The sequence below is a fragment of the Rana temporaria genome, chromosome 2 (assembly GCF_905171775.1).
Source record: "Rana temporaria chromosome 2, aRanTem1.1, whole genome shotgun sequence".
Lineage (NCBI taxonomy): Eukaryota > Metazoa > Chordata > Amphibia > Anura > Ranidae > Rana > Rana temporaria.
The window spans coordinates 305,171,483-305,195,200 of record NC_053490.1 but is presented as its reverse complement, the minus strand read 5'-3'; the positions used below and the strand labels follow the sequence as shown (position 1 = coordinate 305,195,200).

Sequence of the window (23,718 nt, the reverse complement as noted above, 5' to 3'; positions counted from 1 at the left end):
AAGCACCAATACATCTGCAATGACACCACTTGACCAATAGATGTCATTTACTGACATACTTGTTTGTTCATGATAGAAAAACAGTACAATCCACAATGCCGATTTAGTTTTTTCAAGCTTCAGAACGGTTAAACAACTGTTACTATATTTATATACTGTATAAGAATATATACTAATAAAATGAACAAATGGGAAATATATTGAAACCTACATTTAAATAATTACACATAAAACAAAATCTGCATTCAATTCAATACCTTTAGAATATGAACTAAATACCCTTTATTGAAATCGTATGCCAAAAAAAAAGTTACTTTAAGAAATGTGTTCCTGTTGGAAGGGTAAAACTACCAAAATCAGCAAACTGTAGCAATGAGTGGATGCCAGTAGACAGAACCATACATCAGCAACATATCTATATCTATAGGAGGTTCCGATGGCAAAGGTTCCTTTCCAAAATGTAAAGCTCAGCCACAATCAGATCACCAACCACTGAAACTCCCAACAGATATTTGAAACTGGTATATGATTCAAAGCAAGTGTGTACAGTTTTGCATAGGCTTACCCTTAGGCCCCTTTCACACAGGACGGATCCGTTTTGACAGACTCTGCATGCTCAGCAGGGATCGCTCCGCTGATCTCCGTTGAGCAGGCGGATGGCACATCCATCTCCGCTCACTGTGCGGAGACGGACCTGTAAGAGTCATGCTCGCCTCTATGGCAAGATCGGAAGAAAGCGGACAGTCTGTCCATTTTCATCCAAATACATCCGATCTGACCCGCTGGACGGATGGCAAACGTATCGCCATTCGTCGGTTTTTAGCGGATTTTGGCAGATCGGATGTCTTCTGACATCCCGCTATCCCCATAGAGGACAATGGGTGGCCTGATCGGGACCAACTGAAAAACAGACAGGGGGACCCGATTGGTCCGATCGTGTGAAAAGGGGCTTAGATTAAAGAAAAACATCAGTAAACAAGTCTGAATGGGAGAGATGGCAAGTGTGCGAATTATAACCAATTTCCATTATCTCCATGTGGCATGCATTTCTGTGTATCCATCATTCTTAGGTTCTATCAGGCACAAGCAAGAAGCTTTAGGATTCCAGTACAGGTGTACAAAGGATTTCATAGTCACTTGTGTTTACATACAAAGCTTAAACTTGAGACCAGGCTTCTTCTTTGAGGCAGGAAACATTACTTATGCCCACCCACGACTCAATTCCAAAAAGGTAGCAAACAATTCTTTTCAAAAGTCTGTGTGCTGCTCTTATTTAAGGAGAGGACATATGAGAGAAAAAAGGTCAAACACAAACGGGCTATATAAATTCTTTATGGAACGGTCGCATTGGACAACAGAAAAAAAAAAAATACTTCAACTATGGACATACTAAATGTTACCATTTAATAAATTACCAAAAAAAATTTTTTTTTTATTTGGTCGTAATATAGCACAGGAAATTTATAAATAAGAAAATATCTATTGCTTGCTTTTTTTTTTTTTTTTTACTTTAAATCCATTAATTTAATCAAAAGGAAAAATAAGTTTTAACAAAATATTGTCTGAAAACATTACCTCTTTAGGAACCTACTGCACCTGCAAATGTAGCCTATAACACCAACCTGTATATCCAATGCAGACATGTCATTAAAAGCAGATATGCAAGTCAACTACACCATGGCCATTTAACAAAACCTACAAATTCTCAATTACTTTGCATTTCGGAATAATACACAGCAGAGTTGGATTAACATACAAAGCCACTTTTTTTACAACCTAGAGTATTCTTAAATATTATGACTTCAATAGAAGAAACAGTTTTGTAGTACTAGTGAGATCATTGGTCCTGAAAAAAACAAATAATTGAATTATCACCAGAAGGTTTAAATAAGTGACATGGTGAAAATGAAATAATTGAAATGTAGCACCGGAAAACAACAGTTTAGATTTGATTGAGGTGCATAGGGAGAGGCAAAATATGGCAGGGTCTAGTCATCCTATTCCAACAGTGGACATTTAAACAATAGAAGATTAGTAGACATGAAGGCTGTTGATCAATTTGCAAAAGTTTCATGAAAATATTCCCTGTTGGACAATAATTAAAGGAGTTGTAAAGGATTTTTTTTTTTTTTTTTTTTTTGCTGAAATGACTGTTTACAGGGTATAGAGACATAATAGTTAACTTATTCCTTTTAAAAATGATTAAAAATAGATAAAAATCAATCATATAATGTACCTACAGTTTCAGTTTTGTTTTGCATGCTGTTTCCTGCTTCTGTGATGTACAGAGAAACAGACCCAATACAGGGCAGTGATGGTTTGAAAAAAAGGAAACTGATTGGTGCTGAGGGGTTTTAGACACACAGTAATCACACCTCCTTGATTAGTGACCACAGAGAGAAAGCTCCCAGTACTGTGGTCATCAGGAAACGGACAACCAGGAAGTGTGGAGATCAGAGAAGAATTACAGCAACTTGAGATCAAAAACGAACAATGAGGACATGAAAACAGCACTGCATTAAGGTAAAGGAAGCTATTAAGATAAAAAAAAAATCCTTTACAAACCCTTTAAGGTAGTAAGCCTTACAGTCTTTAGGCGCTGCAAAAGCTGTAGACTAATATTAGGGCACAACAAATCATACCGAATGAATGATATGAATCTCAATTTATCTTGCTTGCACCATGTGATTAAATAAACCTACAGGTTCCATTCCAGATGTAACATATAAACAATGCCCTTCACAAATTAGAACACTTTAGCACACAATGCAGTAAGGAAAGCCTATTGGTCCAAATAAAATATAAAAACTTTGTGTTGGGTGTATAAAGCATTAAGTACCAATCATTGCACCATTTCACTTATGGGAACACAATCCTCCCACAATATTTCTGGGTAGACAAGTTTCAGTGTTCTAAAGTTTCTTATTTTGACACCTTCATTTCATAATTAAGGCTTTTACATATGGTTAAACCCAAACTAGCCAGAGGAGCCGGCAATGCTCTGCGGGCATCTTTGGCATTAACGGGTTTAAATTAATTTATGCTTATTGCACTAAAAAGAGAGCAAAATAAAAACATAGATTTGTCAGTTACACAGACGCACACACAGTATTTTTTTTAAGATTAAAAAAAGTTGCACAGAATATGTTCTGAAACAATTAAATTAGTGTCATGACTAATAAATATAAAAAAAAATAAAGTACTAGAAAAGCATAACTTCCATGAAAATGAGTATATTACATAGATCAAAAATGTTAATTTCCCCACCTTACTGTAGCAGATTCCTACTTGATTCAGTAGGGTGCAAAATCATCTAGCTCCCCTGGAGTGCAAAGGTGGGGAAACTTGCAGCATACAAACTAATGTGATTTAAAGATTTGATCAGACTGTTTTGGTATTATAATCATGAATAAAGATTGAGATGCAGGAGTGGCCAGGGATATTTGAGCTGTTTCTTGAGACCATGAAGGAAAGCAAAACAATGCATATAAAAAGAGTATAGCCTCCATTTAAATGGCAAGTGTGCTTTTTTTTGCACTACCCAACATCCCTACCCCTCCATAATCAGCTAGCCATTAAAAAATGTAAAAATAAATATTTTTTTAAATAAATCACACCTCACATGCAAACACAGTTCTCAGCCAGACAGCACTTACAGACCAATGTTGTAGTATACTCCAATTTGAACACTTGCAGAACCAAAGACAACAGGCTATATGTAGAATCTGTCCATCGGAGGTATGATTTTGATGACTAGATGGGATAAGATGAATGTAGGTGGATAAGAGATGCTAGGTAGTGCAAAAATGTACTTAAACTTTAGAGAATTAGTCTACTCAAAACAAGATGTGGACACCGGTGAGCTGAATCACTCACTGCTTGGTTATCACTTAATACCCCAACAGTGAGACTTCTAATACAAAATACCTGGCTCTCTCATCTATGGCATTTCACTACCCCTCCTGCGTCCTCGTAATACAGTTAATCAAATAAAACCCTAACAGGGTGAGTTAAACACCCTTGCAGTGGACAAGATGGTTGCACCAGGGAATTATGGACCATCTCACAACCAACGTTCACAATAGGTAAACAAAGCTAGTGGGAAATTAACATTGCCAGCATCTGCCCAAATTTTAAATTGCTTTAGGTGTACTGTTTTAAGAGAAAAAAAAAATGACAAAAGCCCAAAGCAACCAGTTAGCACAATTGACCTTGCTTTCACTACACTAAACAGCCAAAGTATGGTTGCTAGGAGTAAATTAAACATCAGTGCTCTTTGCAAAATGTTATTAAATAGAGGCATTTAGAGTAGTTTTATTAGTCTCTAGACTAAACACTAAAGAGAAACATGTGCTAGCTTTGGCTATCGTAAAGCCAGTTGTAGACCTGCCACCATACAGGTAATAAATGCCCAGTAACTGACATAAAATGGAATGGTCAAGACAGTTATCTTGTACTGCCAAAACTCCCATCCAGCAATGGAAGTGGTTACTTCCCAACTCCCAGAAGTGCGCCCTGGGCAGAGCACATCACAGCATCTTCATTGCGCATGCCCAGAGCTTGCAATGATTCTAGGAGTAAGGCAGTGGTAGCCTCAGATGTGACAGATTACAACCATCCTCACAAGTTTCGATTACTCTGGCAGCTGCATGGCCTTACTAGGCACACACAACATTCCCAGTACCAACTTGGATCATTTTAATTGGTGGAGAGGGGAAAATGAGCAGGGAGTACTGAGAGATGTGCACATATTAAAAATAAGAAAAACCTAATTTGAAAAAGTAAAATGGAAAAAAAAAAAAAAAAAGACAGCTGTGCCACAATTCTAAACCCCATATTTTTTTGCACAACATCCTCATATTTCAGCTCTAATGTCCACTTGCACTTACAGACACATATTGTATAGGTACACACATACATTTGTGTATACAGATACTAAATACCTGGGCACACGAGAGGCGTTACCCCTGTATAGCTGGAGTGTTAAAAATCACTCCAATACCACCAAAAGGGGCACAGAGGTTACATAGAACAGATATTAGTCTTTTCATAAATCACTTTCTGCTACAAGATAAGTACTATATTAAAAGCAATCAAAGAAATACAGCAGTTAGGCCATACTGCTGTATCTCAAATACACAGTATTATACCTTTGTTGCCCATACAAAGCCCCCCCCCCCCCCGTACAGATATTCAGACATACTCTCACACATCCCTATAATTTGCTTTTGTCTTTTTGTGATTTTTTTTTCCTTTTTTTTTGCAAAGACAGCCAATGCTGCAGAGCAATTTGAGGTAAAGGCATAAAAGGATTAAATATTGGAAATTAAAAGTAACACAAAACATAAGCAGTGCATCCAAGTGGAGGCTCCATTACAACAATCTAGCAGTTGGCTGGTTTCATATTGCATAATAGTGCTGTGTTCCTCAATGATCTTCTATTCCCAGGACTAGCCCGCCCCTCAATCATTGCGCCTGGGCTTCAGTGCAAGCCAGAAGAGAATGCTGGGGAGAAACGGGAGGTCAGGAGATTTCTGTGAAAGGGAACCACCCCGCTGGGCCCTGAAAACCCACATGAGATCCTTCAGGTTCCTTGTATTAAGTCAAACCTGTGCATGTTTGGGGTCTACAGTCGCTCTCATGCGAAGTACATGGTACGTAAGGTATCCTGGTGAATTTGCACTGCCTTGGCAAGGGCTTGTGGGTCCCGACCATTGCTTTGACCAGATACGTGGCTTCCTTCAGCACTGAAAAATATAAGAATATGTTCAGAGAGCTACTGCACTACAGAGCACAATAAAAACATTGGTGATATTTTCAAGATTGCACTAACAAGGGACATAAACACATCGTTGTCTTTTTCGCTTGAAATCTTTATCTAGGGGCAGCACAGTGGTGTAGAGGTTAGCACTAGGGTTGCTGGTTTGAATCCCAACCATAACACTACCTGCCTGGAGTTTGCATGTTCTCCCTGTGCCTGCGTGTGTTTCCTACGGGTACTCCGGTTTCCTCCTACACTCCAAAGACACACTGGTAGGTTAATTGGATCCAGTCTAAATTGGCCTGTGTGTATATAAATGTAAGTTAGGGATCTTAGATTGTGAGCTCCTTAACCACCTCCCAGTGGAGGTTCAGGAACTGGAGTGGCTGTTGCAAGTAATCAGCATGTGCTGCTGCAGTTGTGATGCATTAGGGCAAGGAACAGGGTGTTGGAGTAGGTAGTGAGGAGGCGATATGCCGCCTCCTCAAAAGCCGCTTAGGGCCGGTTTATACCCGCTTTGCTTTCTGAAGACTGAGCATTCAGGTCGCTCTTCAAAGAGCAATTGACAGGTGGGGCAGTTGTATCACCTCCTCACCACCTGTTTTAACCATCTAAAAAACTGATAACTGCAACTGAGTATGTTGTTAACGGTTGCAGCACCACCCTATTCATTTGAATGGGTTGCAAGGCAGAGTGCGACAGGTAGTATAAATACTTTGTGGTGTGGCTGCAGCATGTGCCTCCAGCCAGCTGTCTCTGCAGCAAAAGGGGGAGGAGTTGAGGGCAGGTAAAAATTTGGCTTAATCGTGGGGTTTTACCACCAGATGTAAACGAACCCTAATGCCGCGTACACATGATCGGTCAAACCGATGAGAACGGTCTGATGGACCGTTTTCATCAGACCAAACCCATCGTGTCTAGGCCCCATCGGTTATTTATCCATGGGTTAAAAAATCCAATCTTGTTTTAAATTTTACCGATGTATACCTAACCGATAGAAAAAAAAACGATCGTTTGTAGGCACATCCATCGTTTAAAAATCCACGCATGCTCAGAATCAAGTCGACGCATGCTTGGAAGCATTGAACTTCGTTTTTTTCAGCACGTCGTTGTGTTTTACATCACCGCGTTCTGACACGATCGGTTTTTTAACCGATGGTGTGTAGGCACGACTGACCATCAGTCAGCTTCATCGGTTAACCGATGGAAAAATCCATCAGACCGTTTTCATCGGATGGACCGATCATGTGTACACAGCAGAGTGCTAGTTAAACCTTACTTAATACTAGAAAATAACTACTCTTCTAGGAAAATCCAATACATTTGCTCTTCTGATAATAGCAATAAGGCCTTGTACATAAGGGCTTTGGCTTGTATCAGAGCAGGGCAACCAGTCCATTTGCAAAGTTTTCTGCCAGTTTCATGTAGCTTTGTTGAAGTTCTTCAAAAAGCAATAAATGTGTTTAAACTCCTTAAGCTGAAGCTAAAAGATGAAAAAAATGATAAAAGATGCTTTAACGCCTTCAACAAAGCTGCTTGAAGCAATCTGAAAGCTATAAATGCTTTGTAAAATGCTGCTGTGCACACTTTTATACAGGCTGAGGCACATACAGGCCTAAGTGTGCATCAGTCATGCATCCTTGTGAAAAACACTTCTCATAGAGCACATTGCATTATAGCAAGTATAAGCAAAACAGAAAGATTAAATAACATTCCATGAAAAGAGATTACAGTGCCCAGCTTTCTAGTTTGTCAGAAATAGGGAACTATGCCTTTAATTTAATATATTCTCAAAAGTAAATACAAGCAGTCCCCGACTTATGAACACCCGACTTACGAACGACTCCTAGTTACGAACAGCCTCAATCTCTTCTGCTTGTGCTCCACGATGGTCCTGGATACCCCCCCAAGCAGCTATCTTGCCATATTGCACACTGCAGTACTTCTTGTACTGCATGGCCAGAAGAGCCCCAGAAGCGCCCGGAACACGCCACATCCCTGCACAGGCGGAAGCCGGAACATCCCACATTCTTGCACAGGCTGAAGTTACACTTACAAGCAGTATTCTGACTTATGAAAAAATTCCACTTACGAACAAACATACAGTCCCTAATGCGTTCGTAACTCGGGGACTGCCTGTAGATGGGATGTAAAGTATAAAAAAAGTACAACAAAAATAGGAATAAAACAGGCAACGCACCTATCATGCTCTTTGTCCACAAGATGGTACCTAGCTCTGAATGCCACAAGATGGGCATAATACGCAGGAGCAGGGATGGAGACAGATCGAGTGCATCGCACGTATGTGTGGCACAGCTGGTAGGTCAGCAGCTGGAGTTCATCAGCAGTGAAACAGTTGTCATCCCACAAGACGTGATAGTGAGAAGGTCTGCTAGTACCCTAGGAGAGAATGTCACTCCATGAATAATATTTACTATAGACAGATTAAAAAAAAAAAAAAAATACGAAATATGACAGGATTGCAATCTGATTTACCTTATAAAAGAAATAAGGATGCCCTACTACATTTGGTAATAGACCATTTACCCCAGTCATTCAGAACTATTGTGACTCACCTCTTGCCAGCCTCTAAACTAAATATCGCTAGATACTGAAATTCTGCACAGCAGTCGAAGTTCCTCAACACTATTAGGGCTTCAAATCTCCATTGTTCAACGAAACAAAAATTACACATCTCAATGTTCCTGAAATACGCTTAACGCCACTTGTTAACACTGCATGTCTACTAAGTTTGTACCCTGTAATCTGTGATTTATGTATTCCCTTTCTATACCTACCATCTTTAAAATGTACGATACCTTTTTGTGAACTCAAATAAAAAACAAGTGAACTCTAATAGAAATATGGAGACAGTCATTGTTGGAAAATGGCAATCATTACTAGCTCGGCTATCAAAATTACTTTCTGGCTTCCAAACTTTTGACCCAGGAAAAATAAGCAACAACCAAGTTGGATCTCCTTATCTTTAGCTTGCTCAGGGTCCCTGACTCATATTATTGAATTTGGAGAATTGTAACACAAGCTACAATGTCAAAAATTGTGCACGTAGCATTTTCATTTATTCTGAATAAATTGCACCAAATCACACCTACACATGTAATGTGTGTTACCATGTGTTACAGAAAGGCGCGCATTATCACAGTGCAAATATGCAAATGGACTGTAATGCTTAGTGAAGGTGTCCATCATAGCAATGGGCTAATAGAGTGACACAGGAGACAGTAAAGGTTGGGTTAGATTTGGCAATTGCAGGAGTTGGATGGTCCCTATTTGCATATTAGGGAGCACTGGTTTTGGTGTCTACTGGGACACTCCCTAACATCACCGGTATGCAGGCATACACTATGAAAATAAAGTAGCTGTTTTATTAAGGTGTGTGTCAGTATCACAGATTTACCAAAGTTTCTTAAAGCGGACCTTGAGTCAAAAGGCGTGGGGTTTCCTTCAAAATCCATACCAGACTCGTATCCGAGCAGCAGCCCGGCCGGTGATGAAAGGGGGTGGGGACATCGTACCCCTACCCATTCACCTGGCGGAAATTAAAAAAAAAAAAAAAAATAAACTACACAGGGTTTTTAAAGTAATTTATTAGTCAGCTCGGGGGCCCCCTCTCTTCTTTAGCTCTTTTACGAGGGGGGGCCCTGCTTCTTCAATGTCTTCTGCCGGGGGTCCCGGTCTTCACCGCCGTCTGGTTCACTTCCGCCAGGGGGGGTTGGGGCACTTCCTTCTTTAGCTCTTTTACAGCGGCCCCTTCCCAGGCTTCTTCGACGTCTTCATCTTCTGCCGAGGGGTCCCGGTCTTCACCGCCATCTGGTTCTCTTCCGCCGGTGGCCCCACTCTCCTCTTTAGCTCTTTTACGAGGGGGGGTGCCCGGGCTTCTGTCGTTGTTCTTCTCTTCTTCGATGTTGACACGTCGCTTCCTCCCGCTGTACTGCCGTGTGCGCGGCTCGCACAGATTTATATAGGCCTCTTATGACGTCACAGTCCCATCATGCTCCGGGTGCAGAAGCAGGGCCCCCCCCCTCGTAGAACAGCTAAAGAAGAGAGGGGGGGCCCCCGGAGCTGACTAATAAATTACTTTAAAAACCCTGTGTAGTGTGTTTTTTAAAAAAAAAAATCTGCCAGGTGAATGTACATGTACCCCATACTCATTCACCTAGGGTGGGGGGACGGCATCTGGGGCCCCCCTTATTAAAGGAGGTTCCCGGATTCCGATAAGCTCCCCTCCCGCAGACCCCGACAACCAACAGCCAGGGTTGTCGGGAAGAGGCCCTGTCCTCATCAATATGGGGACAGGTGCTTTGGGGTGGGGGGGCCACAGGGCGCCCCCCTGACCCAAAGCACCTATCCCCCCATGTTGAGGGCATGCAGCCTGGCACAGTTAAGGAGGGGGGCTGCTTGCTCGTCCCCACCCCCTTTCCTCACCGGCCGGGCTGCTGCTCGGATACGGGTCTGGTATGGATTTTGGGGGAACCCCACACCGTTTTTTTCGGCGTACGGGGGTTCCCCTTAAAAAAAACATGCCGTTTTTTTTAATTTAAAATTTGACGTGAAGCTCCCCCCTCAAGATTCATACCAGACACAGTGCTTGGTATTGTCAGGGATCCAAGTCGGATCCCGTTCGATATCGTGCCGCGGCTAAACGCAACTGCAGCTAAAAGCACTGTACAAATGCAGCTGATCGCTGTGCCTGAAGACTTGAATTCCAGAAAAACATAAACATGCTTTTATCTGCGGCAAAACAGCCGTCCGTGTGAAAGGGGCCTTATACAGCCCACTTCCTGTTTCTTGTCTGGTAAAAAGCCTAGGCTTATGATGCCATGCACAGCTCTCTCTCTCTCGTGAAAGATTGTCAAGAAGAGAGGGAGGAGGAGTCATAAGAGGGCCAATTAAAGCTGCAGAGCTGGAGGTGTGCTTCTGTGTAAATCCAGGAAGTGAACAGGCAGCAACTTCAGCTGTTCACAGTTAAAATGGCTGCAGACAGACTTAGTGGAGGGAGATTTCTGCAGCATATTTGGAAAGTACAGATTACAGTATATATAAAAAACATGCAAAGTGGTTTGAGGAAAGCTTCAGAATGGCAAAGATATTTGTATTACAAATTATGTAAGCAGACTACAGTTCCTCTTTAAGTGGCCACTAGATGGTGTAGTTTAAAAAATAAAATAAAAAAAGGAGTCAGATGTATCCTAAATGTTTCAATATGAACAGGTTGGCACAGATTGGGAAAATGCTGCTCTATTAAACTGAATGTTCACTTTGAAGCGTAAATGATAGTGCACACAAATACCCATTCACTTGCAAGGGAAATGCAAAAACAGGATTTTTGCTAGCATAGGATTGTCTGAAGTGATCACGGCTTTACCTCATTTACTAAACCACTGAGCATTCACTTTGCAAAGCAACCGGTCTTTATTCCTTTAGTAAATCTACTCTTGTGTGTGACAGTTTAAGGCTCTGCCACTATAATCGTGGCATTGAAGCCAATACAGGCTTCTCACTTATAGAGTGTAAGAGCTCCAGAGTATTGTTTATCAGCAGGGAAAACTAGAGTTTTCGCATGTAATTGGGTTTTTCAATTCCTGGATCAGGGGCTGGAGGCCAGAGGCTTGAGTCCAGAGACTTTGAAGAGCTTTGGGAGGAAAGAAACCTCTAATCCTGTGTGCAGGTCTTGCTGGAGACCAGCAGGGTGTGGGTGCAGTTGTTCACATTCCTTTTAACGTAGGATCTGACAGTAGTTGTCAGAGAAGGTTTTGCCATAGTACAGATGGAGTTGTAAGGCACATATGCCGGCCGGGAACTGGCACAGAGCAGATGTGCGCAGATGTGCGCAGATGCACGCGCATTTCCATACGCGCACATGTCACCAATACTGGCGCCAAGCGGCCCATTTAAAAAGGGCTACTGCACTGGCTAATTTCTGTTTGGTCTATAGCATTTTGTGAGTGTGTTCTTGATTCCTGTGCCTGGCCTCTGATTGTGGCCCAACTTGCTTCTGACCATCCTGATCTGCTACCTGCCCTGACTTTTGCTTGTCCCGTATTCTGTCTGTGCATTCTGCTCTGGTCTGATCTGTTCACCTTTACTGACATTGGCCTGTGACCATTCTTCTGTATGCAGTCTATGCCCAATCTGCTCGCTCATTTACGACCCATCATCTTCTGGCTCCTGCTGAACATCCACAGCCTGTTGTCGGCCGAGCCCTGTGCCAGCCTGTTAGCTGTCTCGTATCCTGGCATTCTTCCAGTGATGTATCTGCTACTACCAACGCAGACACCCGGACTGATCATCGGCACTCCTAAATCACTCTACTTTGTGGCCCCCGAGCCGGAAGTGTACAGGAGGCCTTCCTCTGCATGTCAGGCTCACTACCCAGGTATGTGACAGTAGTTCAGGGCTTCACCCCTGAAGGGGTTGATTTACTAAAACTGGGGAGTGCAAAATCTGGTGCAGATCTCATAGAAACGGGGGTATTGAGAGAGTAGTTCAGAGGCCAAGGTCCACTTAAGAACCATCTTCAAATCTCTCACAGTCGTCTTCACAGGTTGGATATGGGACTAGGTGGAATGAGGTTTCCCTATGTGCTAAAGATTGAAGCATTTGTGGGGATCCAATTATGGATATCTCCAAGTCTAGGACATGGTTCCTATCAGGGAGTGTAGGCCACTAGTGTACAGTAACCCAAAGATAATAGACACCAGATAATAAAAATAGAGATTGAACAAAGCCAGGCCGGCTTCATCTATGGGAAGCTGTAACGTTGCAAGACATAGTCTAGGTTCTTTACCTGCCCATAGAAGAGAAGTAGAGATGGCATCTATCATGCGAAATCTCTTTAAACGGGACCCAACACAGGGGACTGCCTAAACATATATAAATTTGGAAGAAAAATTATTTTAAATAAACTTGCCCTGCCCATCTTTTATTGTTTTTAATCATGGATGGACCATAACAGCAACACAGGGAAAGCCACCTTACCTGTATTCCAGCATGACTGCAGAGGTAAAAGTCAAACTCATATGGATGAGTTATATCTGTATCCACCGTCGTCCCAGCTGGTATGTTGCCACTTCTTCCAACCTAGTGTATAAAAAAAAAAGTGTACAAACAGAATAGAATATGGCAAGTTGTCTGAGACAGGTCATTATACAGTAATCTAGTGAAGTACTAATAGAGGTGTGGTCGGCACCGGGTACGGGCTCACTGGGGGTGCTGCGGCTGCCTGACTAGGTTTACAATGCAGCCCCACAGTGCTGTATTTTGCAAAAAGACACTCCAGCAGCCATAGCACCCCCCAGCTAGCCCACACCTGCTGCTTCAATGAGAGCAGAACTCAGAGTATGACAGGACGTCTCCCTTGTTTTGCCCATCACTCAACTTCTCTGCCTCATTCTAAGCTGCCGCTATGTTATCTGGTGCATGAGAGGGTGAGTAGTGAAGAGGGGAGGGGTGTTGTCAGTTATACAATTCTGCAGTGGGGCTGTTGGCTGGGGATGAGGGGCGTTTGTACTGCGGAGGTTAGGGTATTTTCTGTACTGGGTGAAGGAGGGTGTCTGTACTATGCTGAGAGGGGGGGGGATGCAGGCTCAGTCTGCGCTAGAGGCGGAGGGGGTCATTGACATTAGCAGTTGGGGGGTGGGTTAGGCTTTGGTTTTATTTATTTTTTTCCCTAAATAGCTTCCATTACCTTAGTGCAGTCCTCCTTCACTTACCTCATCCTTCGATTTTGCTTTTAAATGTCCTTATTTCTTCTGAGAAATCCTCACTTCCTGTTCTTCTGTCTGTAACTCCCTACAGTAATGCAAGGCTTTCTCCCTGGTGTGAAGAAAGCCTCTTGAGGGGGGAGGGGGCGAGTAGGCAAGTCAGGACACTCTCTACTTTGCAGATAGAGAAAGGAGCTGTGTGTTAGTGGGCGTCCTGACACTCCTGATCGCCCCTCCCCCCTCAAGAGGCTTTCTCCACACCAGGAAGAAAGCCTCACATTACGGTATGGAGTTACAGACAGAAGAACAGGATTTCTCAGAAGAAATAAGGACATTTAAAAGCAAAATCGAAGGATGAGGTAAGTGAAGGAGGACTGCGCTAAGGTAAAGGAAGCTATTTAGGGGAAAAAAATCCTTTACAACCCCTTTAACTGCGCATGCTGCTTTTTTTTCTCAATTTAATTTTTATTTGGTGAGGGGTCAAACTGAACATATTAAAATATAATTAATAAGGAATCATATATGCCAACTAGAACATTTGCAAAAAAAAAAAAAACAATTACAATTTTAATTAAAGATGAATTATGTTACTTTGCATACTATCTAGACAAGTTTTTTTTAGACCAGAGTTTGTGGAGTCCTAGGGTTCCTCCGGAGTTTTCTTGGGGGAATCTTGAGCAGTGGATGATTCACTGTATCTCCAATCTAAGGGAGACTGCACAGTTCCAGCTCAGTGGCGTGAGACAACGTGAGCCTTTTTCTGTTAAGTAACCACAAAGACCAATTACCTTACTAGCTTTTCTGTAAGACATGGATTCAATAAAAACTGCAAGTCAAAAACACCTGTAGTACCAGATATATAGGCAGCTAATGTTTAAATTTCAACTCCTAAATTAACCAATAAAAGTTCAGCTTTGTTTTCCTCCTACTGCCGCTTGAGTTGGCACTTTAAAGTAGCTAGCAGCCTCACTGATCAATAGAGAGATCTGGGAAGGGTGTAGGGCCAACCTTAATTTTATCAGGGAAAGGCTGGGTTTACATATACTTCTGCTGCCTACATCCCAGCCTCTAAGGCCTGTTTTGATGGTTTTTACTAAAGGCAACTTTTGCTTGTGTACAGAAATATAGAAAAGTAAAGTAACAGCAGAAAAATAGGATTTTGTCTGATTTTTTTTTTTAGTATATGACACAGGGTGGCAATTATGGAACCATAGGATTATCCAGCAGCATTCAGGTGACTAGACACTGGCAAAACAAAGCTGTAGGGCAACATTAACTCTTCCCAACATGCCTTCAATTTTGTAGCAGCTACTGTAACAAGAAAAGGGGAACACAGAGACAGAGGGAACGGATCTGTGCCTGTGATGTACTCAAAAAAGGGATTTGACTTAACTATAAATTCCATACCTCGGAGTACAGTAAAGGACATAAGCCGAATATTCATAGACCCTGGGGTTATAGGCTGGTACCTCCCCTATAACCCTAACCCACGCCACAAGTCCTCGGTTTTGGAGCAAGCAATGCAGAGTAACCCAGGAACAGAAGGGAGGGTGTCGCGTGTTCTGGACTCAAGATATAAAACTTATAGGCAAGTCAAAATGTCTTTATCTTATACATACAGGAAAGGACACATTCACAAATCCTGGGAGGTCCCCCAACAATGAATGAGAATGGTCAGCGACAAATAGGCAAACAAAATGTGTGCCAAAAGACTCAACAAGTGTTAACAGACCCAACTTCAGAGGGCTTCTGCAGGAACCTTGTGGCTGAAAGCTGCATCCACAGCGGACTGGACATCAACCGTGTAAAAATTTGAAAAGGTAATCGGAGGACCAGTTGGCAGCCTTACAAAGCTGGGCTACAGTGGCTTGATGCAACATCAAGTGGAGTGGACATGTAAAAGCTCAGAAGGAGAATTGTCTTTCAGATTCTAAGCACTAGCGATCACATTTTTTTGTACCCATCTTGCAAAGGTGGCCTTAAAAGCAAGATTTCCCTTGTATGGTCCCAAGGACAAACAGGGAAGGAATCCCTCGGTCTGAAGATATTGCTTTGAGGTACACTAGTGGCTCAATCTACATTCACGCAATGAAGAGATTTTCTTTTGAATGCTTTAAAGCAGGACTAAGAATGGTAGGATATTCACATCAAGGTGTAAGACAACCTTGTCTTTGTCAAGAGGGATGGCTCTTTACAGAAAAAGCAGCCAATTCAGAGACATTTGACAGATGTGATGGCAACCAACAGGGTTACTTTGTAGTATACGCCATCTAAGGGTATATCCCTCATGTGTTCAAGGGGTGGTTTCTGCAGGGCAGAGAGCCAAAGCTGAGATACAAAGAAAGCACACAGAGTGCTGCAATGGGGGCTTAATGTAAGATGTACCTTGAAGAAACACATTTACAAGAGAGAGCAAAGCCAGAGATCTTTGACAAAAAATGGACAAGGCCAAAACCTGTCCTTTCAGAGTGCTTAAAGGGGTTGTAAGATTTGTTTTTTATTTTCTAAATAGGTTCCTTTAACCACTTAAGACCCGGACCAAAATGCAGCTAAAGGACCCGGCCAGGTTTTGCGATTCGGCACTGCGTCGCTTTAACAGACAATTGCGCGGTCGTGCGACATGGCTCCCAAACAAAATTGGCGTCCTTTTCCCCCCACAAATAGAGCTTTCTTTTGGTGGTATTTGATCACCGATGCGGTTTTTATTTTTTGCGCTATAAACAAAAATAGAGCAACAATTTTGAAAAAAATGCAATATTTGTTACTTGTTGCTATAATAAATATCCCCCAAAAATATCTAAAAAACATTTTTTTCCTCAGTTTAGGCCGATACGTATTCTTCTACCTATTTTTGGTAAAAAAAAAAAATCGCAATAAGCGTTTATCGGTTGGCTTGTGCAAAATGTATATCGTTTACAAAATAGTTGATAGTTTTATTGCATTTTTATTAATTTTTTTTTTTTTACTACTTATGGCGGCGATCAGCGTTTTTTTTCGTGACTGCGACATTATGGCGGACACTTCGGACAATTTTGACACATTTTTGGGACCATTGTCATTTTCACAGCAAAAAATGCATTTAAAATGCATTGTTTATTGTGAAAATGACAGTTGCAGTTTGGGATTTAACCACAGGGGGCGCTGATGGGGTTATGTGTGACCTCATGTGTGTCTACAACTGTAGGGGGTGTGGCGTCATCGATGTATCCCTATAAAAGGGATCACACGATCGATGACGCCACCAGTTTTTCCCAGCGGCGTGTGCGGGGAATGCAAATAAAAGGACGTCCAGGGACGTCCACCCAGAAAGCACAAAGAGCTTTCTTTTGGTGGTATTTAATCACCTCTGTGGTTTTTTATTTTTTGTGCTATAACAAAAAAAAGACCGACAATTAATAAAAAAAATGATATATATTTTTTTGCTTCTTGCTATAATAAATATCCCCCAATATGTATCCTTCTACATATTCATGGTAAAAAAAATAAGTGATTGGTTTGCACATACAAAATAGGAGATAGATTTATGGCATTTTTATTCATTTTTTTTTTTTTTTACTAGTAATGGCGGCGATCTGCGATTTTTATCGCTCTTGCGACATTGCAGCAGGTAGATTGGACTGCGTCAATAAACTAAATAGTATCCTAGAGTTTGGGAGAAATGTCAGTGGACAGGTCCTCTGCTTGCCCCGAGGCCTTGGAACTGGATTTAGAATCATGTTCCTGTTCTTTCTCAGGTAATGCAAGGGTGGGGAAGGCTGTAGTGTTAGTTCCCGCTTACACTTTAATGGCCTGGCTGTTGAAGCCAGGTCCTGAGGGACAGGGGCCTATTTGATTTGGTCATCACTATACTCTATGCCCTATACAGGAAGTAAACGTCAGTCAAAGTCTACAATCACACCTAAAAAGGCCTTCTTCACATGGCGCAAGGCTAAGAAATTCCATCCCAGGAAGTACTCAGTGGGACAAATCCTGTCCTTTCTCCAATCTGGTCTGGATCAGCATCTGTCCGAGTTCCATCAGGGGCCTAACTTTGTCTCTAGATATTGATTTTAAACAGACCGCTTGCTTCTCATATACTGGTGAATGTCTTTGTGCAGGGTGTCATTCACATTGCTTCCCCTGTATGCTCTCCAGTAACATCCCATGCGATGTTACTGGATGTTTTCTCCTTCCTTTAAAAACCGCACTTTGAGCCTGTCCTCCCTCACTCGCAAGGTTGTCTTCTTCGTTGCAATCACCTCTGCGAGGCAAGTTTCTGGATTACCTTAAGGTGTAAAAAACCTTTAGTGTTACACAGGGATAAGGCTGTATTGAGGCCTAAAGCCTTCCTTCTTACGAAGGTGGTTTCCACTTTAAACTGTAACCAGGACATTGTGCTTCCCTCTCTGTGTTCTGCTCCAAACCATTTCAAAGAAATGTCTCTACATTGCCTTGATGTGGTTCATGCTGTGCAAGTCAACCTATCAGCCATAACTTATTTTAGACAATCAGATTCACTTTTCATAATTTCTGAGGGTCTCTATAGGAACTTTCCCTGTTAGGGTGCACTCTACCAGATCCGTCAGTGCTTCATGGGCTTTTTATGACATCAGGCATCTGTTTGCCAGACTGCAAGGCTGCCCCCTGGTCTTCTGTACACACCATTCATTTTTATCAGGTTGGTTTTCAGACCTCATCTGATGCTGAATTTGGGCGTAAAGCAGGGCTCGACAAAACATGGGTGCCCGGTCGCAATTGCGACTAGAATTGGCGACTTGGCGCCCGGGGAAGCTTAGGCCTGCAGAAGGCCGCGCTGCGGGGGAGGTGTCTCCGTGCGCCCCCACCTCCCCGCCACGCGATCCTGGGCGGCCGTGGCTTTGTGGCCTAAGCTTCCTTCCGTGATCTGGCGCCATCTTGTGGTGGCCATTGGCATTACAAGTAAACCAGCAATCAAGCAATTCTAATGGAGCTTCCCAAGTGTTTTCACTGCCATCTCCTTCCCTCTAATTAGAGCCCCCAAACATTATATATATTTTTTATTCTAACACCCTAGAGAATAAAATGGCGGTCGTTGCAATACTTTGTCACACCGTATTTGCGCAGCGGTCTTACAAGCGCACTTTTTTGGGGGGAAAAATACACCTTTTTTAATTAAAAAAATAAGACAACAGTAATGTTAGCCCAATTTTTTTTATATTGTGAATGTTACACCGAGTAAATTGATACCCAACATGTCACGCTTCAAAATTGCGTCCGCTCGTGGAATGGCGACAAACTTTTACCCTTTAAAATCTCCATAGGCGACGTTTAAAAAATTCTACAGGTTGCATGTTTTGAGTTACAGAGGAGGTCTAGGGCTAGAATTATTGCTCTCAATCGCAGTGATACCTCACATGTGTGGTTTGAATACCGTTTACATATGTGGGCACTACTCACGTATGCGTTCGCTTCTGCACGCGAGCTCGGCGGGACGGAGTGCGTTTTCTGGCTTCTAACTTTTTTAGCTGGCTCCTAGATTCCAAGCAAATTTTTCAAACCCTTGCGTAAAGTGCATATCAGGTTCCTTTTTGAATTCTGAGCCCTCTTTCTGCCTGTTAACGTTTTTTTTTTTTGTGTTGCTCACTTCCCAGCTGCATGAATTTGGACATCCCATGGTTGAAGAGCAAGATCCTGTGTACTGTAAGTTACAATTAAGATAATAGGGCTTTTGACTTGCCTGTAAAATTCTTTACCTTGAATACATTACAGTACACTGGTCAATCCCCCGCTGCTCCTAATGCATCACTACGTATTTATTCGCAAAAAAAAAAAATCTGAGGCTTGCTGAAGTGGGAGGGATTTTGTTGGGGCTGTCCTTAGATCTTTCTTTGCCAGTTTTCAAGCACCTAAAAGTATCTGTATAACCCATGGTCTAAGACCAAGACACTAAGGGGTTTATTTACTAAAGGCAAATCCACGTTGCACTACAAGTGCACTACAAGTGCACTTGGAAGTGTACTTGCTGTAGATCTGAGGGGGACATGCAAGGAAAATAAAAAACAACCTGTTTGCTTGTACATGATTGTATGATAAGATCAGCAGAGCTTCCCCTCATTTCAGATCTTCCCCTCAGATCTACAGTGACTGCACTTCCAAGTGTACTTACAGTTCACTTGAAGTGCAAATTGGATTTGCCTTTAGTAAATAAACCCCTATGTTCTGTAATGTACTCCAAGAAAAAGATTTTACAAGAAAGTAAAAAAATTATTAATATGATGTATGCCATGCTTTGGGCAAGTGTACACAAGTAAATGAGATTGACGAGGTTTGTGTATTGCTTGTACTCCTCCATAACAATTTAGGGTACATCCATGGAAAGTGCATGTGTATTCTAAGCCTTTAACATTGGAATAGAACTTGTTGCAGTCATCCAATATTAAAAGAACAACAATTATATTGTGCTCACCCTTTCAGTTCGGTCCGCACAGAACAGTCTTGTATGGTGTCTTTTCTGTACTACAATGTATGTGATTCCAGGCTGGTAGTCTTTCTCCAGACTAATGCAGGCTTCTCTGATTGCTAGCAGCTCATAATACAACACCTGTCAAGAAAACAGACTGGCGAGTTCTTCAGTAAGTATAACAGATTATTTTTACTTTAGACCAAGAGCCAGTGAGGACATAAGTATGGAAGCCGACTTGTTTTTAAACCGTAATGGACATTAGGTGTGCCACTCACCCCCAAGAAAAAAACAAACACACTAAATATTTTGGGTGCTCACCACGGCTCCTAGGCCGCATTGCCCAGCACCTCCCAGCAGTCATTGTGACAAAAGGGGATTTTTTTTTTTTACATGGGAGCAGATCTTTTTACTCCTGTGTAAACTGACACTGACAACAGCTCCAGTGTCAAGAAGAGTTACAATTTAATAGCATTAAAAGACAAAGTATGTCCAAAGCTCTTTTGGCCATACATATCCTGTAGGTGACAGGATTGCACTTAGTTCACCCAGATTCACCCAACAGTGGTTTAAAGTCCGCTGTTGGCGAATGTCACAGAGCTGGTCCAGGCTCTGCAGCCTCTCAGCGCACCATTGAGAGTCCAAGCAAAATGCTCCCACCCCCTCCACAGTCCGGTGCTCTGGCAGGGCAGAGCACAGAACGGTGACTGACCCTATAACTGAGCGATCAGCCGTCTTTGGTGTTCAGCCAGCAGGGAACAGCTGCAGCATCGGATTGACGCTGCAGCTATCTAGGATAGTATAAATGTTTAATTTTAATTCCACCACTTTTACCTGCAATGTCTCATTGTAGATCAAAGGAGTGACCTTTGTGCTGCATATGTCAGTTAAAGCAACCCTGCAAGTAAAAAAAATAAAAACTGTTCCTACTTAACCCCTTCGTGATTTTTGTTAATCTCTAACCAGTCCAATTTGTTTCTTAACTTTTTTTAGTAATGCATTTAAAAAAGAAAAAAAAAAAAATCAATGAAAAAGTGGAATTTGATTTCCCGGTAAATTCCATATCTCCGAGTACAGTTCAGGACACAGGCAACTTATTCATGCACAGCGGGTTATAGCATCATACCGTCAGATGATTGGACACTGGCTAGCTTTTGAAAACACAATCACCCTGGGGCAGCTTCCCTACAATCCTACCCCACTCTGCAAGGACTCAGTTTTGTAGCAAGCAATGCAGAGTAACAAGGAGAGTTTAGGGAGGGTTGCTGGTGTCCTGTAATTTATGCCAAAGATGTGGAATTTACAAAGCAAGTAAAAATTCTACTTATCTTAGTTGTACAGTACACAGGAAACCTCATTCATACACCGTGGAATGTCCCAAAGCAACAACTAGGCAACATAACTATGCCAATAGGCGCAAAACCAAGAGGGGTAAAAAGAAAGAAAAAAAAGTTTCAGAGTGCCACTGCAAGAACCTGGATTTTTTTTTTTTAAAAAGCATGAAAAAACCAGGGGGCGATCTTACACAGTTGGGCAACAAAGGCTTGGTGCCTAAAGGTCCAGAATGCTCCAACAAATGTGTGGTGAAGTGTGTGCGCGCGAGAAACTGCCCAGGAGAAAGTATTTGTTTTACAGATTAAGCTCAAGTGATCAAATTCCTTATCCACCTATCAATGGTGGACTATAAAGTGGAGTATCCCTTGAGAGGACTCGAGGAGAAAAACATGGAATCTGTCTAAAGTAAGCAGAAGCTTTTACATACGCTCTAATGGCTTGGACAATGCCCAGACAATGTAGACTTTCTTTGGATGCTTAGGAGCAGGGCACAAGGTTGACAGAACAACGCCTTCATTGAGGAGATGGAACGCTGAAACCACCTTTGGAAATATAATCTAGGGCAGGGGTCCTCAAACTTCAGCGCGCCAGGGTAATTTACCTGGCCCACAGACCGCCCCTTCCATAAGATTGCAGCATTTCCCTCCCCTCTATTAAAAACACAAGACGGGAAACATGACAGGTCCAGACAAGGGGGGGAACTTTTCAAGTTAAGAAGGGGGTGATTGGTTACTAGACAGCGGGGCGAGTCTGTGATAGAGAGGAGTCTGATTGGGGGGGGGGGGTCTGTGATGCGGGGAGTCTGTGAAATACTAATACATTTATGCTCATTAGCATTGTTTAATATTATATTGTTGTTGCCTGTTTGTTGCACTACAAATAAGATATGTGCAGTGTTCATAGGAATTTGTTCATATTTTTTTCAAAATTTAGTCCGACCTCTCAACAGTCTGCGGGACCACGAACTTGCCCCCTGCAAGGGAATATCCCTGATGGGTTCAAAGTGTGGTTTTTGCAGGGCAGAAAGAACCAAAGTAAGGTTCCAGGGGAGCACAGGGGCTGCAATTGTGGGGGGGGGGGGGATAATACGAGAAACACTTTGAACAAAAGGGTATTTTTTAAGGAAAGCTAGAGACTTTTGAAAAAAATATAGGGCTCAAACCTATCCTTTTAGGGTACCGAGAGACAGATTCTGGTCAAGACCTGTGGGGTACAGAGTAATCTCCGGGATCGAATCAACTGAGCTTACACCAGGTGAAGTAAGCTTTTTAGGTACTATAATAAGTCTTCCTGGATGTATCTTAGGACTTGGGATTCAACAGTCATGCCGTTAAAGCCAGAGACTGAAGCAAGGCAGAATAGAGTCTTGAGGTAGCAGATACGATCTGTTGGGAAGAGCCCAGGGGCCTTCTGCAGGAAGTCTGAATATTTCTACCTACCAACTTCTTCTGAGCCAGTTCTTCTTCTCCCACTCTATTTTGGGAAGCAGGTGGGGTAGAATGCTGAGAAGAGGGAAGACATAAACAAACTAAGGGATAACTAGAGCATTGAAGGCCTGAGCTAGAGGATCCCTGGTTTTGGATACAGAGTGTGGTTGTTGTTGTTTCTTGAGGCTAGGATTATCCGCAGTCCCCCTGGTATATCAGATTAAACACATCTGGATGAAGAAACCATTCACTTGATTAATGGCTGAAATAATCCACCTGCCGATTGCTTTTCTGAGATGTGGATAGCAGAAAAATAGCTGAAAAACAAGCTTTCATCTATGAGAGCATCTGGTTTACTTCCTTCAAGGCAGTTAGGCTCCTTGTGCCTCCTTGATGCTTTATATATGACACACTGGAGGTTTTGTCTGACTGCACCCAAACAGTATGTTCCTTTAGAAGGGGGTCCAATACTGGAGGGACGCCCTGACAGCTCTGAGCTTCAAGATGTTGATGGGGAGTTTGGTCTCCCCCCTTGACCATATTACTTGAACCATCAAGAATTAAAAGACTCCTGCCCAGCCTGACAGACTTGCATTTGTTGCAACCTTCCAATTAAGTAAGGGAGGAAGGATTTGCCCACTGTCAGAATTAAATTGGTGGCCCACCAGGACAAGGAATATTCTTGTGTGTGGGAATAGAAGCCTGGGTAGATTGAGGGAAAAGAGGCTGCCTTTTCCATGCTGATAAAACGTTGAGTTGGAGAGTAAAATTAAATGGAATTTAGCAGAGGGTACTTGTCTTGAAGGAGGCAATCAGCAGGCCGGCCTAGAACTCTCCTAGCAAGCCTTACTGTGGAATTTCATTTGGATCTCAGCTGTCGAGCATGAGCTCTAAGAGAAAGAACTTTCTTTCCTGGAAAAAAAACAAACCTTGAGCCAGATCTAGAATTAGACCCAGATACTTTCGGTCAGAGGTCTCAAACTGGTGGCCCCCCAGCTGTTGCAAAGCGACAAGTCCCATCATGCCTCTGCCTGTGGGAGTCATACTTGTAAC

The 23,718-nt window shown here is 42.4% G+C and overlaps 1 protein-coding gene across 2 annotated transcripts in view; it reads right to left on the bottom strand.

Moving 5' to 3' along the window:
• Nucleotides 1–2,498: 2,498 nt before the first annotated feature.
• LOC120926968 (protein argonaute-3) overlaps nucleotides 2,499–23,718 on the bottom strand; it is a 234,305-nt gene continuing 213,085 nt past the window's right edge. Inside the window, exons 16-19 of one of the 2 annotated variants that reach the window (XM_040337320.1) lie at nucleotides 19,910–20,044; nucleotides 12,761–12,862; nucleotides 7,962–8,161; nucleotides 2,499–5,747 (exon numbers count right to left, since the gene is read on the bottom strand). In XM_040337320.1, coding sequence (XP_040193254.1) covers nucleotides 5,639–5,747; nucleotides 7,962–8,161; nucleotides 12,761–12,862; nucleotides 19,910–20,044 — 546 coding nt within the window. In that variant the 3' untranslated portion in view covers nucleotides 2,499–5,638. Of the gene's footprint in view, nucleotides 5,748–7,961; nucleotides 8,162–12,760; nucleotides 12,863–19,909; nucleotides 20,061–23,718 lie in introns of those variants that run through there. The other variant, XM_040337321.1, reaches the window with a different exon arrangement.